Source organism: Neofelis nebulosa, chromosome 6 (genome assembly GCF_028018385.1).
Source record: "Neofelis nebulosa isolate mNeoNeb1 chromosome 6, mNeoNeb1.pri, whole genome shotgun sequence".
NCBI lineage: Eukaryota > Metazoa > Chordata > Mammalia > Carnivora > Felidae > Neofelis > Neofelis nebulosa.
In genome coordinates this window covers 62,161,284-62,179,019 of record NC_080787.1, presented here as the reverse complement: position 1 = coordinate 62,179,019, position 17,736 = coordinate 62,161,284, and the positions used below count along the sequence as shown (strand labels likewise).

The 17,736-nt window shown below is 32.9% G+C and overlaps 1 protein-coding gene across 1 annotated transcript in view; it reads left to right on the top strand.

The window, feature by feature from the left end:
* LOC131515421 (protein eyes shut homolog) overlaps positions 1-17,736 on the top strand; it is a 319,079-nt gene that overhangs the window by 180,960 nt on the left and 120,383 nt on the right. The window contains exons 5-7 of the mRNA XM_058736158.1: positions 6,816-7,075; positions 17,031-17,127; positions 17,312-17,419. Of these exons, the coding sequence (XP_058592141.1) occupies positions 6,816-7,075; positions 17,031-17,127; positions 17,312-17,419 (465 nt within the window). The remainder of the gene's footprint in view (positions 1-6,815; positions 7,076-17,030; positions 17,128-17,311; positions 17,420-17,736) is intronic.

Here is a 17,736-nt window from a genome sequence, read left to right as displayed (position 1 = left end):
CTCTTAAGTATTTTTATTTCACATATTTTTGACATTAGTTAACCAAAATTGTGTTATAGTTCATAAACAATTGTGTGTATTATATGCATACAGCCTAGAACTAAGAAGGTACAATTAGTAATTAGTATAAATTCCTGATACATATATATGTCAAACACACACACACACAGTTTCTAACAGTTATAGCATTTATTATACTGGTACTCCCAACAACAAACCAAAGATTTATTTCATTTCCTATTTGCTTATAATACATTTTCAAAATGTATGAAAGTACTTAGGCTTTTGCTTGCTCAGTTGATTTTCTTTTGCAACTTAAAGTCTGACGTTTATTAAATTTGGACTTTAAAATGTTTCTCCCTGTAAAACTTCTGACATACTGCACATTTATGAATTATTTTTCAAAATGTTCATAAATTTAAGTTCCATATCTCAGTACTTTCGTTCCTTTAAATAACATTCTGCCTCTTATTTTGTATTCTAAATGTCTGTCTCCTACTCAAATTGTACTTAAAAGAAAAAATATGTATGTAGAGATTTTATATATTCTCAAACTGTATTTAAAATGCTATATATATATATATATATATATATATATATATATATATGTATATGTATGTATTTTTAAATGCAGTTTGAACACTGTGTTTGAACACAGTGTATATACTTTATAATCTACATTCTCATTCACATGCATGCATATACTTAGATAAACACTTAAAGAATAAAAACTGTAAATTTATCTGAATATTTAGAAAATTATATGTAAAAGCAGACTTACATTGACTTGTCCAAAGGACCCATTTTGGGAAAAACCAAGAGCCAGAAGAAATACTTACTTGCTCAGGAAAACTGACACACCATCAATTTGTTTTCTTTACACACACGCACACACACACAAACATACACACACCCTGTCAAAACACAAAAATGAAATATAGTGTATAAGAATTTAAGGATATTAAATTCATGGGGCGCCTGGGTGGCTCAGTCGGTTGAGTATCCAACTTCAGCTCAGGTCATGATCTCTCGGTGCGTGGGTTTGAGCCCTGCATCGGGCTCTGTGCTGACAACTCAGAACCTGGAGCCTGCTTCAGATTCTGGGTCTCCCTCTATCTCTGCCCCTCCCCCACTCATGCTGTCTCACTCGCTCGCGCTCTCTCTCTCTCTCTCTCTCTCTCTCAAAAATACACATTAAAAAAACCTAAAAAGATACTAAATTCATGTATTTTATATATAAACTGAGGTTTTGATTGAAGTTGAGTCATGTACTTATTCATGTTCCTCATATTTATAGCATTAAGCCATATCCCTATATCAATAGGTAAACCCAAAGGATGGTATATTCAGCCTTTCTTTGTAAGCGTTTTATTTCACCTCATTTAGATTGTCATTAAAAAAATCCACTTTCTTTTTTTTAATTTAACTTTGAAGATTATTTTCTTATGTTTATTGTAGCTTTAAAAACCCTAGTAAAATCTGACCATCTGTCTCAGTGATCAAATATCACATTCTTACAGTTTCCATATTATGATCATTATGGCAAAAATGTTCATCTGCTTTTACTGTCCAATATTTAGTTGGATCTATGTTCTAGTCCCAGATTTAAATGTGTAAATTTTGGGTTTTCTCCCAAATGCAACATGCATTTCACCGGATTCTTTAGGTTTTAAATGTAAATCTACTAGAGGTTTGACCCAATGCATTTTGTGTTTCTGCTTGGCTGGAACATCAACTTCTTGCTATGAAATGAGGAATCCTTTGAATCTTGAAAAAGCCTAGAATTATTTTTGGAGATGCTGATTAACAACTTGAATTCCACAACTGTGAAAAAGCCTGTTGATCAACTGTCTTTTCACACAGCACAGGAGATTAAATCATGTAGAATATTAGAAATGTACAGATAATTTAAATAGAATTATTCCAAGGAAATATCCAAATAGTTCATTTACATCAAAATGTACATTGCTTAAAATTAAGTATAGAAAATAATTTTTTCAGTATATATAAATGATTTATATATTCTGTCTATAAATAGATTAATAGTATGTATCCCAAATTATAAAGAGTGGATCTCAGTCTCTTTCCCTCCCTCCACCTACCCTCTCTTCACCCTTAAAAAAACATAAAAGAAAGACTTGTTTTCACCAGTCAAGTGCTTGTAGGTAATCTGGCTAGTATGATCCTTTCCTACTTATTCTGTGCCATATAAATATTTTATAAAATATAGGTCCAATATAAAACATTTAAGATTATATCACATAATATAGAGGTGCTATTCTATATTTTTAATAAATTAGCTTTATATTTTTGTTAAAAGTGGTCAATGTTAAAATTATTTGATACTAACTTATTCCTGATAATGCTTGTTAGAATGGCCCTTGAATGTTTATCACAAGCTTTAACTTTTCCAGAGTACCATATTCGAATATCTTACTTCATATAGGACAGCGTCTTAAATCATGCGGTTAATTTAAGTAACTATATATTAAACATCAGTAGCCTCTCATCTTCTGCCATCCTCTGTATTATTTCCTATTTCACCTAAAGGTAATCACCATTACCTTTCTAAAATAATATAAATAAGCTAAAATCAACCAAGAACCCCCCATTACTCCCTCTGCTTCATTAACTTACACTAATCATTGTCCAAATTTTCTCAAACCTACATCAGAAATGTACTTTAAATATGGTATACTAATTAATGTCTTGGCTTAGATCCTCATAATCTCTTATCAACAATAAAACAATAGCTTCCTAAATGATATTCATGCTACCAAGCTCTCCCCATTTATCCATCTTCTACTCTATAGCAATCTGATTGTGTCACTACCATACTTAAAAACAAAAAGAAAGTGTTAAATATCTTCAAGGGTAGAATGTAAAATAACTTAGTTTCACTGCCGTTGCTGTTGTTCAGTCTTGCCTTGCTATAACTTTTTAGGCCGTTCCAATTGTTCATTCCACCCATATACAATCTTCTTATGTTTTACATCTTTACACTCGCATGATGCTCTTCAGAATGGTTTTGAACCCGTTTTCTTGTTTTTTATTGTTACTAATAAAATAGTTTATTTGACACAAATTTTACCAGTCTAAGTGAGCTAAATGGTTTTCCACATTTTATTGCAAGAGGATTGCAGTGGCTAAAAGTATAGTAGTGAATATCTTAGAGTTCATTATTAATGTAGTTTTGTTAAGGTATACCTGATGAGATAACTACATATGAACAACAGGTGAATGGATAAAACAATAAAATACAAAGTGAATGACTTAGCTGATAGCCTGTATTTTTTAAATTTCTTCCTTTTTATGTGCCCTCAACGTTTTAAGATATTAACAAAGATAACAATTCTATTTTATTACTTATAGTATTACTATTTCTTTTTCACCTGCTAGTTTCAAATGGGATTTTATTTTGCATCAAAATAGTGGCCGCAATAAAGAATAAGTGAATTAATTCATATAAGAAGACTCTTTTAAGTTATGTATACTGTTAGATTTGTATTTGAGTATTTATTACTATAAATCATATCCTCAAAAAGTCATAGAGTACGTGTTTTTGCTTGTTTGGTTTTTCAATCCATAAAAATCCTGCTTCTAGCTGTGAGTTTGGAGAATCCTGCCAGTTCATACTGAATCCAGAAATTATTTCATAGTACAAGCTAAAAACCAGACTGAAGCTCTCACATAAAACATGTTTTTCCATTCATCAGACTAGTTTCTCTGATATGTATAAAACAGATTCAAATATATAAATGTATAGGTCTGTTAGTTGTAAATAGTGACTTTGTTCTTTAGAACTTTATTTTCTGCAAATATCCATTCATCTCCAGAGGCCTCACCTTGGCATCATCAGTCCTGTTGACATATAGCCAGATGCTTTCCTGAGGATTTGATCCTTGTAAGGACACCACATGAAATTTTGAGCCACCTGTTATGTGAGAAGATAAAACAAACAGTCAGCACATATGTTAAATATTCAAACATTATTGGTTTCTCACAGGGAACTCTTTTAGTCAAGTTGAAATTATGTACTCATGAAGAAATACAAGAAAAAGAAAAAGATAAATATTTATGCAACAGCACTTTAGAAGTAAAGCTGCTTTAAATAAATTCACTGAAGCTATTGTATTGGGATTTGATTATACTTAATATTATTACACAACATCTTGGATATTCTTATAATGGATTTGAAACCTGCAAGAAAGAAAAAAAGAAAAGAGGGAACCTTGAAGGAAGAGGTCTGGGCTTCAGATCTCAAGTTGCCAACCAGGTGATTTTGGATAAGTCACTTTTATCCTTCGCACTTCTGACTGTCTCATCTATAAAGTGAGAATAAAAAAATACATTTTTCTACCTATTTCAAAGCTTTATTGGAGATATCCAATTGAATACTATATTTGGCCATTTTAAAATAAGATGTGGTTGACAAATAAGTGAAAAGTACCACTAGAAATTGAAGCACTTCTCATTGTTGAGATGCATATTTTATTTAAGCATAAATAGGATGCATATATATATATATGCATATAAGCATATATATATATATATATATATATATATGCATATATATATGCATATATATATATTTTTTTTTTAATTCTGTGACAGCACCTAGAGGCCACCATGGGTGAGTAGGCAATATTGATGTCAGGCATCATGTATGCTTTTTACTCATTATATTATCTTTATAATAATTCTTGGAGATTACCAATTTCAATAAACTCTCTGATCCTCAATTTCCCAAGTGAAAGAATTCAGATAACTCTGTATGATTCCAACTGAAGACCATATATCCATCAATATTTATAATATTTTCAACATATGTTATGTACATGAGAATATAGAGATTCAGAATCACAATGAGGAGCCAGAAGTTTAATTAATGGAGGCTAGTCATGGAAATGTTTATAATATAAGGTCGTATATGGGACACATTTTTCAAAGGTATGACAGACAAATTTTAGAGCAAGATGAAATCATATGCAGGATTAGAAAATAACTGAGAGTATAGTCTTTTTTGGAAAACATTCATTTTTCTTAATAGTATAATCAAAAATGAAGACAATAGCACTTTAGACACTTTTGTTAAATCAAAGGGTACCATGTAAATCATTGTACTGGAACAATAGGCCTAAGCCAGGACTATCTAGGCAAACCAGGATATATAGTCAAGAAAATAATGTCATTTCCTTTTAGAAGAGAAAGTAAAACATCCACATTTTTTACTCATTCTAAGGAAATAGCATATTCATAGATATATTTTTACATTTCAGAGTTAAAGATTGTTTCAGTTGTGGTTTGCCTTGTAAACATACCTTACAAATAAATACTCAATTTGCATTGTAGCAGTAACTTTCTGCACACTACCAACTTAAAAAACAGCTGTAAATTCCACTTTTTTTTTAGTTTGTACTCAATCTTATTAAACTAGTAAACATATTATTAGTCAATTATGCCTAAAGCTATCTTCCCCCTATTCATTTTAGTATTTATTTCAATGAGTATTATATCTATTTAGAATTCATTTTCAATTCATTTCAAATGGTACAAGCCAATCATTCAACTATTTCCTCTCACTATATTGGTATATTCTGTATTTATTAACATAGTGCAAATGAGATAACTTATTCTTTCTTTTCTTCCTTCTCCCCTTCCCCTTCCTTGTTTCCTTGTCCTCTTTTTTTCCCCTATTCTATCTCTCTTTTTTAGCAAGATGTTTTTTATCATGAAGCAAGTTAAATATTTCAGGAATATAATATTCTTTTCAAGTTATTTTAAATATTTAATATATCAGTAAAAAATGTTTTTCTGAAAATAATTCTTCTAATATCCTTTATGCCTTGTCTCATGATTTGTCACTTGCCAAATAACACATTTACTTTAGATTTAGAGCTCTACCTTGCCCATAGACTAACTTGAGTGCTCTCGCTCTCTGAACATGCACACAGTTTTTGATTGACTTCCACTCAACCTGTTGGTGGACAATCCTCCCATTCATTCCATATTGGCAGGTTTCAGTATTACTCCATTCATTTCCTGTCCATTTCCCTTGTTTGAATAATACATTACATGGACAAACATTTTTTCTGCTCTGTTAGAATCCTCCTCCTCTTAGGAAAAGAATTAGCCTAGTTTGATGGAAGATGTTTGGTTAAATTGCTATTTGAACTCAAAAGTTTCTGAGAGAATGACAGATGCCAGATGGTTGAGGGTTAGACCTAGCTAGAGTCTGTAAGGTACAGATAAGATCCAAATGCTTCACTTTTTAGTGATTTGCTTTCTCTTCAATTTTCCCACATTATTCAAATATTAGTAGGAAAGATGTTCTTAAAAGCATGCAAAAGTGAGATGAAAAACTTGCTTAGCATAAGGGAACACCTTGTTATAAATACTCTGGTGATTATAAGAGTCACATGTTGCTAAAGACATTTCATAAATATCATCTCAGGCTTATAAACAGTGAAAATTATTTTGCATAAAAGAAATAATTGAGGAAATTTTGTCAATTGGTAATTAAACTCAATAGTTGCCAAAATTGAAATTGGTAGCGCTGTTGTTCTCTGATCTGTGTCAGTCGCCTACCATGTTAGAAAATGCTTCTTAAATCTTATCTTTGCCATTGCAGTCAGTTTTGCCGTATTATACATTGAATTGTCTCAGGAAATTAGGTAAACGATGTTTCTAAATTATGTTTATTAATCTTGTTATAAATAAAAATACTACAAATTAGTTCAATGTAGTAATACATTCAAAATTCAAAGAATACATTTGAAACAACACTGTTCATACTTGTTAAAATTTCATTTCAGCTGTGAGTGTACACCTGGATGGACTGGACAAAACTGTAGTGAAGAAATAAATGAATGCGACTCTGACCCATGCATGAATGGAGCTCTTTGTCATGAGTCTTCCATTCCTGGGCACTTTGTATGCCTGTGCCCACCCTTTTATACTGGAAAATTTTGCCATCAACACTATAACCCCTGTGATCCACTCAGTGACCCTTGCAGAAACAACTCAACGTGCTTGACTTTGGTTGATGGAAATCATTATTGTGTGTGTAGAGAAGGTAAGAGCCTATATTTGTTTTAATGTTATATTTCACTTTTTTGTCTGTTTGGTTTATTTTGTTTATATGGTATTATGACTCCCTAAAAATGGGTGAGAGAAAACTTACATATATACATTGGAGATGGGGGAGTATTTGACTCCAAATATAGGTATATAAACAGACCACAGAAATAATCTAAAAAGTTAACTTAAATAGCATGATGTTGGGGGGCCAGGGGGAGTGGGTGAGGGAAAGGCAAAACTTCATAGATTTGGGCTCTTTTTTTTTGTTTTTTAAGAAATCTTCTCCTATTGTTAATAGCTTCTTTTTCTTGAATTTTGTCCATGTAGTGTTCCTTACAATAGCAGTTAGTTAGAAATGAGCATAGATAGAATCTAGGGTAATCAAATGCTTCACTGTAACTTCCCTCCTGGAGGGATCTATGAACACCATTTATGTCTGCTTGGTTGCTAAGCCAGTATCATGTGACTCTTGTGGCTACTTTGTGCGCTAAAATAGAGCCTATGAAAGGGATAGAGGACGGGCAGATCACAAAAGACATTATTGGAGCTCCAAATCCAGCTATTCCTGAAGTGAGTAACTTCCGGCTTTCTGGGTCATATCAAGTTATTCAAGGTGCTTGATTGGGATCTCTTCAGATGTAACTGAAAGAAATCTGATTAGTGATCTGATTAGGTGATCTGCATAAATGTTTACTGCTCATGTATTGCTGACTACTCAAGAGCTATTACTATCTTCAGCAGGAATGCTTCTATCATAAAACTAGCACATTGTCATTATAACTGGAATGTGTTTGTCATAAGCACAATATAAAAACCATGTTGTGTATAAAAGCCTACAACTGTTAGTTATTTTCTAATGCCAACTTATGGGTTCATGTCTCTTTCCTTGTTACTGATTCTACTAGAATAGATGTTTATTAAAATTAAGGATAGTGCTTCTTTACTCTTCTGTCCCAAAAGGTCAGCTTAGACTGTACCAATTAATTGGTATCTTAGTCAAAGCTGTTTTTGTTTGTTTTTATGAAACCTCTAGAAATTTCTGATGTATAAGAAAATCTATTGTAAGGATATAGAGGCAAGTCCTTGAATGTACATACATGGCAGAAACTTCTGGACCTTAGGAGGGATTGGAACTACAAAGTGGAAAGCCATTAGCAATTGTTTTTGCAAAAATGACATGGGCTGTATAAAACAAATAATATGGGCATATAAGGTATATGGATAAATTTTTGCAGGAATGAGTCAGGAAAAGCAAGATAGGAAAAAATGTGAGGGGAACACTTAATACCCTGAAACCCTCAGTAATTATAAAGTAAATAATTTAAATGGAGAATTTTCCTTTTAATAAATGTTGAGAGTGAAACTTTATGAAATATTATTCAGTAGCAAGGGAGGAGCTGATTTATTTAGCAGGATTACTCTGTGATGCTTTACTTAGCCTACTAATATATTCTCAGAATAGAAGTAATGGATAATATTTATTGAGAGGCAGTAGCCTATTTCCTCTATTAAAATAAAACCTCCTCTATTTTTGCCAAAGACAGTTTTCTACAAGACAGGTATATTTTGGGGGCATGTTATTTTTTTCCATATAAATTTTTTGACAATTTATTTGTAATTCACAGATGTACTTAATGAATTTATATAATCTAGTGAGATTTCTTTCCTATTGAGGGATGAAGGAAAAATAAGTTCAGAGATATAATAAAACCTTATCAACTATCATATTAGTAATAATATTTTCTAACCTCATGAACATCACAAAAATATCTTGAGGACAATTTAGATTTATTTCATCTTGTATATTAGTAAAATCTTGTTGGTTTATTTTTTTTCTTGAAAATTCATCGTTCTACTTAAGGGTTTAAGAGAGATATGAGCACTGAAATCAATGCTTTGGACAGAGTAGTGGGCTGGCACAACGAATCATGTGTTTCTAACTGTGATTCAGCACAAAGAGATATTTGAAGTGTACATCGTTTCTAAACTATTTTGCTTCATATATATATTTATGTATACATGTATATGTGTGTGTATATATATATATATATATATATATATATATGTATTTGAAACTGAAATTTTTTTTGAAACCTAAGGAAATGTAGGAGTAAGTTTCTGTAAATGAGATCTAACTACTGTAAAAAATGTTTACTCACTATTGCCTTTAATACTTCGACCTCTGTAGCATATCAAACTGAAGCCTGTGACATTGCTTTAAAAAACTACCTCAGAATATTAAAAAGAGGGTGAGTGTGGAATAGCTTAGACACTATGCCCTGAGTTACTTTAATACTTGTTGTTTGAAAAAGTATCTATGTCAAAGGCATCATATTATTTTTTTAAGGAAAATATTCTGATCAAATTCAATTTTGAAAGTACTGAAATTTAAGGGCCACCTGGGTACCTCAGTCTGTTAAGCATCCAACTCTTGATTTCAGCTCAGGTCATGATCTCACAGTTCTTGAGAGATTGAGTCCCATGTTGGGCTTTGGACTGATAGAGCAGGATTAGGATTCTCTTAGAATTCTGTCTCCTTTCTCTCACCTCCCCTGCTCGCACACACTCTCTCTCTTTCTCTCAAAATAAATAAACTTAAAACAAACAAACAAAATAATAAAAGTACTGAAATTTAAAACCATGAAGAATTCCAAGACTTAACCTCATATATAGATACAGGATTTAGAAGCTCCACTGGAATTCTTTGCAAGCTGTTAGTGTTTGCTAAGTGCCTAGGATATAGGGTATCATGAGGAAAGAGATTTAAGGCTTAAGGTCTTGGAGTTCAGCATATGCGTTTTTGAAATTTGTTCACAGTTTTTACTCAGTGTGTATGGTCTATCACAATTTAAATATGAATATAAATAAAACCTCAAAGCCAGAGTAGTAATGTGACTATGTACTAGATAACTAAATTATAAATGGCATTAAAATTCACTCTGAAGAACAGCAACTAGAATAACTGATACTATGATTCATCCCAAATAGAATGCTTACCAGGTAAACTACTTTGGTTAGTGTGATTGAAACTTAGAGTCAAAACAATCTAATCCATTTGGGTACAGTGTGAGCAACTTAAAAATTATAGGTGTAGTAAAACACCAGAACTATGGTGATCATGTTTTGCAAGAGAAAGTAAAGGCAGTGCTTTTGTCTTCTGTTTAGAACTGAGGTAAGTTAACTCTATCCCTATGAACATTCACCATTTTCTAGTGGAAAATAGGTAGATAGAAAGGTGTCTACCAGTAACAATTCAATACAGGTTTGTTTTGTATCTAATCTTATTTGTTTAAATAATTTCTGTGGTAAAAAAAAATAAGTGCTTTAATAAATATAACAATAGCACATAGAAAGACAAATATGATTCTTTAAGATTCCTGGAAACAAATGGGTTACTTTAGGTACCTTATATAAAGTGTTAGGTTTTGGTGATTTAGTATGCAATCAATTAGCTTACCTCAACATTTATGCTATATATATATATATATATATATATATATATATATATATGTATATATATATGTATATATATATATATATATATATGTATATATATATGTATATATATATATATATATATATATATATATATATGTATATATATATGTATATATATATATATATATATAGTCTCTCTGAACTATGCTCTGCCCAATCTTGCAAATAGATATTGGTAGGGTTCTAGAAATCTAAAAATTGTATTCTTTATTAACTGATTCAACAAACACATATTGGTTTCCTACCATGTGTCAAGGTTCTGGGGAAATTAAGCATGGCAAAGACACACCCTCAAGGAACTTAAGTTCAAGGAAAGACACATAAATTAACTAACCATTAAAGTACCACGTTCCTACTTTGTAGATGCAGAGTTTGTTATGGAGTGTGAGAGCTCTGAGTTATGTTCCACATGATTCATAAGAGGATCCCCAGCAGCCTTGGAGCCTTCATTGCCCATCGCAGTAGCCTACTCATTAAGCCCCTCTCTCCCCTGTTTTATCTCCCCACTCCCTTCCAGGAATTCCTGGGATCACCTCTCAAATAAGCTACCCGAGTACATATTATTATCTCATATTCTTATTTTGGAAGAGCTCAAGTTAAGAGAGATAGAAATCTCCATCTCTCTGGCAATTATGATTGATCCGCATCAGCATGGGACTGGAATATTGGCACTGAGAGCCCTTCCTTGGAATTGACACTAAGGAAAGAGGCTTCTTCTTTTTTCCAGAGTTTTTCAGTGGATGCAGCCAACTCCATGTTCTCTTCACATGGAGATCTGAATTCACTAGGAGAGAAGTGTTTGTGAAAGAATAACTCATCCTGGCAGTTCCTATGGTTCTTTTATAAATTCTACAGACTATGGGGCATCCTTCCAGCTAGGCTACCCAATAAATGCCATTCCTTCTATCTAGCTTAGTATTTTTGTTTATATTGTAAGTGATCAAAAGAGTGATTTCTAATGCATATAGTAAAGGGAAAGAGCTAATAAAGTTCAAGAGGTTGAACAAATGCAGTTCAACTTCAGACTGGTAGAAATGAAATATAAGAATGGCATGAGGGTTACGATACAGAGGTAGAGATGACTATAGATAAAATGCATGTGGATAAAATGCGTACAGCATACAGCAGAGTTATTAGTATGTGTGTGTACAGTGGGAGACCTAAAATCATTTCAGCTTAAAGTATATTTTATTTTTCATACTCTCTTTAGGAAAGCTTCTTTATCTTTCTACTTTGAATTATATCTTGGTTTGTAGGCAAGAACACCACCTTATCCACTACTTTTAATTTACAGGGCTGTTTCCAAATGTACCCACTTCATCCATATGTCTCCAAGGTGAAAGGAACAAAAGTTCTTTTTTTTTTAATTTTTTAATGTTTATTGATTTTTGAAATACAAAGACAGAGAGTGTGTGAACTGGGGAGGGGCAAAGAGAGGGAGACACAGAATCCAAAGCAGGTTCCGGGCTCTGAGCTGTCAGCACAGAGCCTGATGTGGGACTCGAATTCACCAACTGAGATCATGACCTGAGTTGAAGTCAGAGGCTTAACCAACTGAGCCACCCAGGTGCCCCGGAGCAAAAGTTTTTTAAAATGACACTTTACAAAGGATTAGAATGTGGCAAAGAGTACTTGTAAAATATCACAGTGGAAGGAAGAATCAAATCATTTACATGTACTGTCGATTTACAATTGGGATTCTAAGCATGATGGATTTGTAGTACCAGAAGAAGCAAGTAGTTGCATTCAAATGTGTCTATTACTCCAACACATATACAATTACTACGTAATGCCATGTTACCTGAGGTGTATAATTCCAAGCACCAAATAAATGTGTCACTTGACAATATAGTTTGTCTAAATTAAAAATTACTCTTTTTGAGAATTAAAAATATTTGCTTACATTGGTAGCATGTATCTATTAGGTTTAAAGAGCTGTAGATATTTATATTGGGGAAATTCTTCAGAGAAAATATATATTGTTGCTAGTTAACTTTAAAAACATGTCAATAATTTATTGTATTTTAAAATATTAGCTTTAAGAGGTGCCTGGGTGGCTCAGTCGGTTGAGAATCTAACTTCAGCTCAGGTCATGATCTCATGGCTCATGAATTCGAGCCCTGTGTTGGGCTCTGTGTTGACAGCTCAGAGCCTGGAGCCCGTTTCAGATTCTGTGTCTCCCTCTCCCTCTGCCCCTCTCCAACTCTCTGTGTCTCTCTCTCAAAAATAAATTAAAACATCAAAAATTTTTAAAGAAAATTTCAGCTTTTATACTCATTTTTTTTTTAATTTTCTTAAAATCAGTGTTAAGGGGTGCCTGGGTGGCTCAGTCGGTTGAGCATCCGACTTCGGCTCAGGTCATGATCTTGCAGTTCGTGAGTTCGAGCCCCGCGTTGGGCTCTGTGCTGACAGCTCGGAGCCTGGGGCCTGCTTCAGATTCTGTGTCTCCCTCTCTCTCGGCCCCTTCCCCGCTCATGCTCTGTCTCTCTCTGTCTCTCAAAAATGAATAAACGTTAAAAAAAAAAAATTAAAAAAAAAAAATCAGTGTTAAAACCATATTAAGCCTACTAGAAATTAGTTCTGTCTTTTCTATTTCATAGAGTTAAATGCAACTGTTTTGTAATAGTTGGTTAATTTTTCAAGACAATGCTAATATTTGTATTATATTGTTTTAAAATAAAAATAAAACAATATTTTAAAAAAAATTCTGACTTGCCAAGAGAAAGATATCTTTTTTGTTGTAGTTGTTTTCATAAAGTTTTAAAATCGAGATAAATTAAAATTTTTAAATAAAAATATAGGGACACCTGTGTAGCTCTGGTGGTTGAGTGTCAGACTCTTGATTTTGGCTCGGGTCATGGGTCGAACCCCACATAGGGTTTAGTGCTGAAAATGGAACCTGCTTAAGATTCTCTCTTTCTCTTTGTCTCTCTTTCTCTCTCTCACTGTCTCTCTCTCTCTGCTGCCTCTCTCCCCCACTTATATGCCCTCTCTCTCTCTCGGAAAAAGAAAGAAAAAAGAAAAATAATGTCTTTCTAATGCTTTTGAAAATCATTAACTTTTAATATTTTTAGTTTTTATTTTAAAATGTATCATTTTAACACTAACTTATTGAATACATAAAAGATATGCTCTAGTTTTCCCCCTATTTACTTTCATTCCTAGTTCCAAGTGGTATTACTTATAATGGGAGAGTTGTCAAGGTATAGCCCTGAATAACAAAATGTTTCTTAATCAAGTTTCACGAAAATCGAACTGTTGTTAATGTACTTTAATCTATGATATCCCCGGGGCGCCTGGGTGGCTCAGTCGGTTAAGTGTCTGACTTCAGCTCAGGTCACGATCTCATGGTCGTGAGTTCGAGTCCCGCATCGGGCTCTGGGCTGATGGCTCAGAGCCTGGAGCCTGCTTCGGATTCTGTGTCTCCCTCTCTCTCTGCTCCTCTCCCGTTCATGCTGTGTCTCTCTCTTTCTCAAAAATAAATAAACGTTAAAAAAATTTTTTTTAAAATAATCTATGATATCCCCTCTAAAGAATCATGTGAAAACGATTTTTTTTTAGAAATGAGAAAATATTAAGTGATTTTAAAGATTATGCCCATAGTTGACACTGATTTGGCTCCTAAACATGAACAGTAAGTTTAGTAACTTACCATTATGCTTTAGAGGATGAGAAAATGTAAAAATATTTATTGATTAGTCACATGCATTCTCTATGACAATGTATAGGCAAGACATTATAAGAAAATCAGTTTGTGTATAAAAAACCCTATTGCAGTTAATAGAGTCAGCTTAATAGTCTGGATAGGGATAAATAACTGGAGAGTAGCATGGAATGAATTAACTGTACTTATAAAGTTTTGACAGACTTTTAGTTGTCACTGCATATATTCAAAACAAATACCCTTCACACAAATGAATATCTGCTTCTAACACCAAGGACTATGGAAAGTATAGTTTAGGACTAAGTATATATACATTTTTCTCCTTTGAACCCCCCCAAACACAAGCATTCTTAGCAAAGCTTCAGTTTATTTTAAATGCACTCTGTGTCTACTTTATTTCTTTCTCCCAATGTCTATTGAATTGTAGCAATCTAATTTCCTCAACCCATTGACATGTTGCTGGTTGGTAACAAAGCTCCATCTCAGAAATGTCAAACTAAATGAATAAGGCAAAATCACAAGCACAAGGTTATTCTGTGAGCTGCCTGAGTTTCCAGGTTCTGAATGTTCTTCTGATTTATCAGCCCAGCTGAACTCAGGGAGGTACACTGGCACCACTTCTCTAGCTAGCCAATGCCTCTGAGTTCCAGTGCCTCAAACGAACACTTCTAAGAAACAGCTTAGTGTCAGAAGACTCTACCTCCTAGAGAAAGCTAGTCATGCTTGAAGTAGGAATAGTGTAATGCATCCACTGTTCTAAATCTTTAACTTTTTTTACATATATACGTTTAAAAAAGCTTATTATGTTATTTATAACTATGCTATAACAGTTACAATTTAAATAGGATAGCATTATTGGATTGATTGATGAATGGTGAAATGTGTTGGAATGATACCCTTGCTTACCTAAAATTAGGAGAACCGTATTAACTTGGAAATAACTCTTTTTAATTTTATTTTTAATACTGACAATACAAACCTAGTACATGAATGAAATTGTAAGCATGAAACTTCAGAACTTAACTTGCAGGCTTTGATAATTGAGTAAGAAAAAAATAGGACAAATTAATAATGATGCTTGTCCTAAAGACTACCTAATCTGCTAGACACATAGGCCCTGTAGGTTTCTTCTCATAAGTGTTTCATAGTGCATCTTTATTCCGTCTTTCTACTTCTAACCTATCGTCATCTCTATATTTAAAGTGAATTTCTTTTAGAAATCATGTAGTTCGTTCTGTTGTTTTATTTAGCCTGGCTGTCACTGCCTTTTATTGAAGTATTTTTTTAAAACCACATTTGATATAAATATTGGTGTATAATGGCTCTAAATGAATCATCTTGCTATTTGTTTTCTACTTTCTATAGTACCATATCTCTACTTTGTTCCTTTTTACTCTTGCCTTCTTTTGGATTAAGTAATGTTTAAGTTTCCATATTATCTCCCACCTAAAAGCAGCCAGATTTTATAAGAGGTAATACCAACTTGCCAAACTCCCAAGTAGAAGCAGGTTTGCCACTTCACTTGGTGGTAGACACCACAGAGAATGGCAATGGCTAATAGCACGACGTGAAAGGATAAAGTAGGACAAGCCCATGTTCTCTCCTGGGACTGTAAATGGGGAAGTGTAGAGGACATTCCACTCAGCAGTAGATGCTGAAGCTAAAAGATCATGATAATAGAAATAGAGACCAAAGAAGCAGTGCTATATCATCTCCATGCTGATATTACAAATGATTTGAAACTTTCAACGTGAAGAGATATTTGAAGATAGAAAGAGGAGGAGAAACTTTATGAGATAGAACTGTGGTAGGAAGATGGCCATTCATGGGTCCCTAGATCATGCTCTTTGAGATCCTAGCCTATATGCCAATAAAAATTACAGGTTTTATAGAACAACTTGAATGACATGTTCTTCAAACTAAAAAATCTGAGTAGATATTGTCATTTGTAATGTCAGAAATTTGCAATTATTTGGCACTTAGTTATAGCACTGGAAAAGTAAGATAAAGGAAAATCCTCTTGTTTCATACATTCTCTAACTAGTATTACAAAAATATTAGCAAGAAAAATGAGTATAAGACTATATTTCAATTTACCTAGTTAATATAGAAATATGGAAATAATTGTTTAAATTGTCATCATAAATATTAAAATATTAAATGCATTTTAAAAAGTGATATACTGATTTTTTTCTGACACAGTGTTGAAATAATTACAAGTGCCTCTCATAATTCTGTACATTTTTTTCATGTTCTTTGTTTTTTAAAAAAATAACTGGCATGTGTTTAAATGGATGACTGATTATGTAGTTATGGATCAAAATAATTTGTTTTCTTTGAATCACTTGGATATGGAAAGTAATTAAATAATTTGCCTCATCTGCTAACTGCCTTGAATAAATTTGATTGCTGAAGCTCAATTTTATGTTAAGATCAGCCATCACATTAATTCATTTCCTTCCCAGATTGTTTCAGTTCTTCTTGTTCAAACATTTAAATACCTTAAAACAACAGCAACATTAGCAACGACCCCACTTTCCCAAAGGATTGAGTAAAATATTCCTCCCCTGATTCTTTCATTTGAACTCATTAATTAGAAACTAACATAATTTTATTCATATGTTATGTGAAATAGAGTTATATGAGAGGCCATAGATGAGGTGTTTTCTCTTTCTTTTTTTTTCCCGTAAACTTCCACTAAGCATATTCTCCAGACTCTTTACCACTGACTGATTTTCACACTCTAAAGTGAGGATTGCTCACCTATATCCATCTCATCTTTCTGCAGGATTTGAGGGTGAACATTGTGAAATTAATGTGAATGAGTGCTTCTCTCTTCCCTGCCAGAATTATGGTGACTGCGAAGATGGAGTCAACAATTTCAGGTACAGAAAACCCCAAAATATCTGGATTCAAGTTTATGCATCTAGATGTATCTAAATATATCCATGTTTATAATTTCAGTTAAACAACATTTCTGGTTATTAACAATTTGCCATGCTACAATTATTTGAAGCTTTGACTTTGTATGTTTATATTAATGGAGTCATTAAATGTCTTGTTTAAAAGATGTATTTGCAGACCTGGGTTTTCTGGACCTCTATGTGATCTTGATACAAATGAGTGTTCTTCTAGACCTTGCAAAAATAATGGAACCTGCGTGGATCTGTCAAACAGGTTAGAGACTACATTTACTGATTCAGTTATTTTATATACATGATATTTAAATAGTAAAGTGAACATATATGCACCCATCATTCAACTTAAGCAGAATATTCCCAGTATCCTTAACCCAAGTACTTACTTGCTTAAACCCAAGTACTCCTCTACTCTTCCATACAATTGTATTGAATATCATGATTTTTGTAGTTGTTCAACCAAGATTTTATTTTGTGTTTGTTTTTTAAGTTTTATTAAAATTTCAGTTAGTTAACATACAGGGTAATATTAGTTTCAGGTATACAATATAGTCATTCAACACTTCCATACATCAC